The 8,208-nt window shown below is 42.2% G+C and overlaps 1 protein-coding gene across 2 annotated transcripts in view; it reads left to right on the top strand.

Moving 5' to 3' along the window:
* The first annotated feature begins 2,626 nt into the window (after positions 1–2,626).
* The window catches only part of LOC105033087 (uncharacterized), a 9,650-nt gene continuing 4,068 nt past the window's right edge, over positions 2,627–8,208 (top strand). Inside the window, exon 1 of one of the 2 annotated variants that reach the window (XR_012140434.1) lies at positions 2,627–4,113. Coding sequence is in view for 1 of the 2 variants with exons in the window: in XM_010907740.4 (XP_010906042.4) it covers positions 2,770–4,113 (1,344 nt within the window). In the remaining variant the exon portion in view is untranslated. The remainder of the gene's footprint in view (positions 4,114–8,208) is intronic. The other variant, XM_010907740.4, reaches the window with a different exon arrangement.

The raw sequence follows: 8,208 nt of genomic DNA, 5'->3' as shown, positions 1-8,208 counted from the left end.
AGTATCTTTTGACTAATGTTGAAGTGGATCACGAATAATTGTTTCAGTTGCTGGAAAGAGTAGATATTTTTCGACTGGAGCCCAGAGTACCAGGCTCGAGCAGCTTTCCAAATGATAGTTGAAAAGCCAATACATAAGAGGGCATCGGTTGCCTCCTAGATCATCATGAGAGCCTTATAGCCCTCCAGATAGTCAATCGGATCGATGGAGCCATCATATGGCTCCATCTGCGGCATCTTGAACCTCGATGGAATCGGTTCATTCAAGATGCACTAAGAGAAAGGCAGAGCGGTGTGGATGCTAAGGTCATTGGAGGACCCTCGGCCATCCACTTGAAGTCGGATGAGTTGGCAGTCGATTTCTTTAAATTTGCGCTCGTAGTCATCGAGCCGTCGTTGTTGTGAGAATCCAGAGGTAGAGTCTCCTGAAGAACTCGAGGATCGAGAAGTCGAAGGCGCGCATGGTCTCTTCTCCTTCTTAATGCTATGATGTCGAGAATGAGAGGGGGACTGTCGCGAGTGGGGGCGGCCTGGTGAGAGTGCCGGAAAGGTGGTGGCTCGACACAGTGAGAATGTCGAGATGATCGTTGTTTCGAGGATGGAGAAAAAGATCATCGTGGAGCATGGCCATTGTGCCTGGATGACATTGTACGTGCTGCCAACTCCTCCGCCATCGATCGCTATTGCTGCTGTGTTTGTTGCTATTGGAGGCTGTGTACTGCTTCCGTTGGTACTTTTATTTGCTGCATTAAAGCGGCGAGTTAAGTGTCTGTAGTGATAACGAGACGTAAAGAACTGGGCTCTGCCATTGGAGACGGAAAAGGGTGGTCTTTCCAGTGAAAAGATTGTCTGGCGAAGCCTGTGGAGTTGTTTTGAGCTTTCATTTTTATCATAATCAGATTCTTTCACTTCCCCTTATCTGGCGCGCCAATTTGTTGCGGTCAATTCTCCAGAGTGCCCGACGTCGATGAAGAACACCTGCAAAAGAAGTCCACATTAACCAGAGTTGTGTCTGGTAGGAATTCTTCGATGCTTAAGTCAGTGGGGAGTGGTCAAACATGAAGTAGAATATCAAAATTGACAGTATCAGCCCATAAATGTCTTACCAACAATGTTCATTTATTTTTCTTTTATAAACAAATTGTTGGTAACTATTTATAATGGCTAGGCATATGGGTCTCACTTATTTCGATACTATACGATTGTGGGGCTGGCAGTTGATGCCCATCGATGATCGTGGTATATAGTCGTTACGCACTTTATGTGCTGGTGATTTTTGATATGTCGATTTTATATTAGTAAGCATGCTGCACCACCGTATGTCGGTGCTATTGATATTCCGACTGACCATCAATTGGTAACTCCGATATACCGATTGGTTAGCAGTTATGCAATTAATCAAACTGTTATGTCGTATTTGTCAGGGAAGTCGATTGAATGTTATTGACAGTCGTTCAGCTTGTCAGTTAATAGTCGATATTTGTCTCCTAGTGCCGACAGAAAGTCGGATGTTGAGACCCGTAGAAACTGCAGTCGGATCGAACCTCCTTTGGCAATTTGATTTTGATGGTCCATCGTCTGTCACCGACCCATAATCGAAATCGTCGATAATAAATTGAAAAGCTGATATTAAATCAAAAAGAGCAGATTTGATTATCCCAATATTTATCATCAAAATAAATTATTAATTTTATAAAATGATAAATTATGTGATATGAATCGTGCGCAACACACAAAAGTTATTAAAGTAAGGCAGAGATGGCACGTTGCTTTGTTAACACCTCTGGAATGGGATTGATAGAGCGCCTTCGATCAAAAAATAAAAAATAAAAAATAGGAGTGAACTGTTATTCATCATGAATGCTGCATAGTTATGCACATGCTTGGCACACATTTTTACATGCTTCTCATTGTAGTGTGTATGATATCACAATTGTTGGAATTTCTTTTTTCTTACGCGCCAGCGAAGCTATCCTATTTGCAAATCAATACGGACAGTAAAAGCGCGCACCAAGGAATCATTGTTTAGCAATTGCTGGCGGGACTTATTCCGATGGTTAGGTTCTTCAACTAAAGAGGCGCTCACGGCGCGTCAGCGCATCATTCCCGCACACAAATTTTCGATAGATTATATACGGGATACCGGATATTGGACGTACTCCCGTCCCATTCTACAGCCTAAATACTCCGTGGGCCGTGGCCAAGTTTCTTTAAGCAAAAGAAACACCGACCGGTAGACGGTCTAGACTCTTAATTGGTTTTTCTTTTTGATAAGGGGAAATGCTTATACAATTTTAATATAAATAATCTAAAAAGAAATTTGAAGATATAGGCTTCCAGGAATAACGTGCATATCAGTCCACTAAATCTTTCCAACAAATTTCAGTCTATAGGAGGCCATTTAGTGTAACACTGTTATCCTCACAATAGATTTCACTATAATCCAACGACCCCAGTCACTCTGGTCGGGCGGGACTACATGTATGATCATCCTTCTTTCATCTCCTTGGATTGGGCATCAATTTTGGTGCGAGAGGCAGCCTGATCAATTATGCATCCAGATTTGGGTGCAGATTTCCGTACATGAACCATTACACGTGAGCGTCCCTCCCACTCTGAAACACGTGCAATTATCGTGCGCCCCAGGAAAAGAAAGCCCTTGCCCTAACCCGTCTCTACCAGCATCTCATCGGCCTCCGCCAAAACCCTAACCCTTGACTCCCCGGGCCCCCTCCATCCTTCCCTCCCTCCCTCATCTCCTTCTCCTCCCATGGCGAAGAAGCGAAAGCCCGTTCCTCAACCAGATCCCTCTTCTTCCTCTGAAGAAGAAGAAGAAGAAGAAGAAGAAGAAGAAGAAGAATCCAATGACGAAGAGGAGGAGGAGGAGGAGGAGGAAGATGAAGCATCCGAAGACGAAGTAGAAGACGAAGAAGAGGAGGAGGAGGAGGAGGAGGAGGAAGACGAAGAAGACGACGAAGAAGAGAAGATAGACCCCTCGAACCGTGAGGCCATCCGCAAGCTGTTGGAGCCCTTCGGCAAGGACCAGCTGATGGAGCTCCTCAAGGAGGCCGCCCTGAAGAACCCCTCCCTCCTCTCCCGTATCTCCGCCTCCGCCGAGTCCGACCCCGTCCACCGCAAGATCTTCGTCCACGGCCTCGGGTGGGACGCCACCACCGAGACCCTCGCCTCCGTCTTCTGCCAGTACGGCGAGATCGAGGAGTGCCGAGTCGTCGTCGACCGCAACACCGGCCGCAGCAAGGGCTACGGCTTCGTCCTCTTCCGCACCCGTGCAGCTGCCCGCAAGGCCCTCAAAGAACCCCAGAAGCGGATCGGCCACCGCATGACCTCCTGCCAGCTCGCCTCTTTCGGTCCTCCTGGTGCCCAGGGCCCCGCCCCCGACTCCACCGGCCGCAAAATCTTCGTCAGCGGCATCGCCGACCACATCAACCCCGAGCGCCTCCGTGCCTTCTTCACCCGCTTTGGCGAGATCGAGGAGGGCCCCCTCGGGTACGATCGCAACACTGGCAGGCTCCGCGGGTTTGCCATCTTTGTCTACAAGTCACCCGACAGCTGCAAGAAGGCGCTGGAGGAGCCAAAGAAGTTCTTCGAGGGGTGTGAGCTGCACTGCCAGAGGGCGGTTGAGGGGCTGAAACCCAAGACCCCTTCAGGGGCGGCGGCGGTAGCTGGGGGTGCTGCTGCAGTGCCGGCGGTCCTGCAGCCGAATGACCTGGCGCTCACCTATGCTTCGCAGTCTATGCTGGGCCTGAATCCAATGGCGGGGTTGGTAGGACAGAGCCTGAACCCAGCTATGGGGCTTATGGGGCAGAACTCTGGGGTTGGGATGCTGAATCCTGGAGTCGCGACTGTGGTGACACCCTCGTTGAATAGGAGCGCTACGACTACGCAGCCTTATGGAGTTGGATTAGGGCTTGGAGGGGGTGGGACGGGGGTCAATAGCATAAGTCCTAGTATTATTGGGAGTTATGGTTCTCAGGCAGCTTTGCAGGGTTTGGGGGCTTACCAGAACAGTCAGCTTTCTTCGACAACTTCAATGAGGTCTCAATCTGGTGTTGGATCTATGGGCACTGGCTTGCCATCGTATCTCGGGCGCTAGGTAAGTATTTCTCATACTTGATCAATTTTCATGTCAAAATCTGCTCCTACTTTTTGGATATGCAATATTCATGCCATAATTTTTTGGAAGCAAATGATTCATTTGAAGTGAAGACATTGATAAAGGAGGTTAAATCAAAATGAAATGGAAGCATTCTGGCCTTGATAAAAGACTAAGTATGATCTAGCATGATGGACAATGAGAAAACTGTAAAAAGTAGAACTACTGCCCTAGACATCTCTCATGAAACTAGAACTAATCCCTAAGACTTTCTTTGTTTTCTTCCTCACTCCCCTATGGGCCCTAGCTTGATTATGCTCTCCAGACGGTGTTGCCTTAGCTCAGCTGCTGCAAGACCTGTGCCTACCCTTTTGTCGAACATCATCTATCTAACTTTGGTTGTTTCTTCCCCTCTAATCTTCCTTAGCTCTTGTTTGTGAGCTCTTACTCCTATCTGTCTACATGGAGGTTCTTGTTAATCAAAGATTGGATGTGGTGGGGTTACACACCTTTGTGGCTATTAAAGGTAGTTTTGGAGGGTTTTGTAAGGGAAAAGGGACAGTTTGATTTTCTTTTGCTTGTTTCTTGATGTTGGGCTAGGCTAGGGTAGGTTTGGAATGGCACTTTTTTATCTTGATCCTATGTTGTGGCCTAGCTGAGCTTGATTGATCTCAAAGTCTATTTTTGATTCTACTTTCCAAAATACCTATAAAATGTTTTTCATTTATTTTCCTTAACAAATATTTGAATAAAAATACTCTTATGGTTGGTCAAAATAGATCCTTTTTGACAAGTATTCATTTTTATACTTGTGCAAACTTCTTAACTGTAGGGAAAACTTGGTAAGATATCCCCCCCGCAAAAATGTGAAAGTCAATGAACTTGCTTATCTTCTTTTTTCTTTTGCCGATGGATTCTAAGTCTTAATATTGAAGAATATAAATGATACTTATTTATTTATTATTCTTCCTTTCATTTATTTTTATAAAACTGATTTGAAAGATGTTTAGGTGATTTCAATCCGATTTTGTTTCTTTCTTTAAAGAAAAAATATGTTTCACTTTTCTTATAAAACCTCAACATTGTATTTATCTGCTATTATTGGTTTCCTAGTGTCCCAGCTTTAAGAAAGTGAATGATGATAGATTATGCATTACCTTTTTATCTGAAGGGCCAAAAATAAAGCTCCATGTAAAGGGAAAGGTTTCCCTCTAGCTCACACTAGTTGTGTGATTCTAATGTTTATTGTTAAGTCTCTCTCCTCGTGATAGCGATTTTTGCAATATTCGTTTCTTGGCTGGAACAAACTAGAAATTTTTTTGATGCTCACCATTCAAAGTATTGGAATTTTGCCAAAGATGATTTATTGTGAATATGCTTGCCCTCTACCAGAATCATGGTTTTAAATACTGCTATCACCAGTACCATACCATTAGGCCAGAAAATGGCACCTGGATGCCTCTGGGTTTCTGAAACAACATAAAACGTGGGATCTATGTTGAAATGTGGAAAAATCCATTGGATTGATTGTTATCAAGTCTGGTTTGGCTGGTAGGATACAAACAAAAAAAAAAAAGTGCTCTGGTTGCAATTGGTCAGTATGGACCGACATAGGGGATAGTTCAACTAGTATGCATGTCGTCTTAAATGAGACAACATTCCTTTTAGAGAAAAACGCAAGGGGGTGGGGGGGCATGTTTTTGAGGCATCTTATGAGAGGCTTTGCCTCTCTTTTGAGTTAATAATAGCTAGAAAGAGATGGGAAGGGAGAGGCGAAGGGGAATGGAGGAGTGTGAGGTAGGAAGCTGTTGCCAGCAGCATGCACGTCAAAGTTGTTTTTTCAGATGAGCCTCTTCCCCTCCAGTTTTTAAAGCCATAAATTGGCAAGAAGTGGGAAAATTAGGGAAAGGCTTCTCATTTTTTTCATTTGGCATGAAATTTGGATATGTTGTAGGGTGGAGAACACCATACAAAGTGATTGCTGTTTTTTCTGAGAATATTTTAATTTTCACAAATTATCATTATTCTTGATTTAAAATATTAATAGTAAATAGAAATGAAATTTGGGCTGGAAAAATTGTAGCACAACTTCATTTGTAGTCTGCATGTACTATAATTTTTTGGTTTGGATCAGACAATCGGGTGGGTGCATTAGGGACAGTCAAGTGTAAGCTCAAATTGTGATCAATTTTATATTATCCCATCAAAATGATGATCTAAAACACTTTGGTATCACACCCATCAAAATGCATCTAACACACTGCAAAAAATAAAACAAAGTGACATTGATATCCTTATTATACATAGAAACACAGAAATGAGGGATAAAAAGAAAAATGATTGGCGTTTTGGGTGTCCATGTATGATGCTGGGAAGCAACCCCATCTGTGTGTTGGTACAGGATGACTAATACCATGCTGGTTTGACAGATGCCACCTTTTGTACCGATTTTAAAAACTTTGATTAGAATGCTGAGCTTACTCTGCATAGGGATAAGGGGAACAGCATGAAAGATAAGAGAAAACTCCTTGTCATTTAGAAAAAATGAGCATTACATTGATTACTTTTGGAAACCTCTCCACCATTCCAAAGACCCTGATATTTCATCTTGGTAGATTTGCTTCTCACACCCTAGTATGATTTTTGTTCCAATTGAGTCCTACATTGTGTCTGCCCTCTTCAAATACTTCAAAAAGGCAAGTGGTATGAACCAACTTGATTTTGTATCTCTATATCATCATTTTCTAAAATAGTTATTATATTGCACTCCAAATAATATGCTCTGTTATTTTTAATTCATTAGCTTTTCCTTTCTTCTTTATAAAACTTAGGAAAATGCTCAAGTCTCTCAATAGCGATCTCTCAACTATCTGAGCCTCCTTAGGATTAATGGGGAAAACTAATTATATATGGATAATGCAGACCTGTTCATGGCTGATTGACCTGATGTCACTAAATTCAACTTTTCCTCATATTTATCAACTTAAACCATAGTATGCTAACATTTTCTTACCTGAAAAATGTACAGTTACAGTAATGTTAGTTCACCAATAATTTGGCTTTTAAAACAGAGGTTTTTGAACTGATGCTTTGCTCTTATTGATTTTTAAAACTTGCCATTTTATCCTTACCTCACCTTGCTAAAATTGCTCTCTAACAAAATGATATCCTCCAAAGGCAATTCATTAATCAATGGATTAAGGTTGGACCCAAAATATAAAGGCAAATCTGATCCATGATATGCTCCTCTACGTCGACCTTTATCGTCACCTATTGCCTGTTCACCTCTTCACGAATGAGAAATTAATTTCTTTGCTCTTCTGATTTATACTGAAGAAACAGCATTTTTATGACCTTCATATTGTGTTTGTTTATTTATTTGATACCAATTTGTCTTCTGCCTCTTAAGCTATACAAGGTACTTGATCTGGATAATTTTATCTTGAGGTTCTCCGTCGTTTTCATGGACACCTTGAGTGCTAGGCAAAAAGACAATTACATGCTTTCAATCTTTCGTGTTATGGTCAGTCCAATACAGTGCTTTTCACATCCATTGGCATTTTGGAATTGACTCTTGAGCCTTATCTAGAACCCAAAAGCTTTTTGTTTTCTGGATTGTGTACCAGAGATCCATCTGTTGCTTTTAAAAGAAAGATCCTCTCTCTTCTTTGTTTGTAGTACCATGTCCACAAGCGGTGGATGTATTCCTTGTCACTCATCCGCTCAGGTTTCCTAAGTTTTGATGACTCTTTGCTGTCCCTGTTTCTCTTCATACATAGTATTTCAATCACATGGTTGCATACACCCTGCATCAGGTTATCATGTATTATATGGTGATGAATGCTGAATGATGATGGAAATTTCTCAAACTTTCCTTTTTAGAAAATTGATAGAGAAATGGCATTTGATTTTGGGACTAAAGCTTTGTGGTATTCTATTGCAGCAAGGATTGCACAAAATTTCAATGATAAAACTTAGAACCTAGCCAAACTACTTTGTAGTCTTGATAATTTGTCACCCTTTCACTTATGGGTAAGTTTGAAAACCTGTATATGACAAAATCTTGCACTAGTTGTCTCTTTTTGAAGTAGAAGC

Source organism: Elaeis guineensis, chromosome 1 (assembly GCF_000442705.2).
Source record: "Elaeis guineensis isolate ETL-2024a chromosome 1, EG11, whole genome shotgun sequence".
Taxonomy (NCBI): domain Eukaryota; kingdom Viridiplantae; phylum Streptophyta; class Magnoliopsida; order Arecales; family Arecaceae; genus Elaeis; species Elaeis guineensis.
The sequence above is the reverse complement of the archived record's forward strand: the minus strand, read 5'-3'. Positions and strand labels throughout refer to the sequence as shown.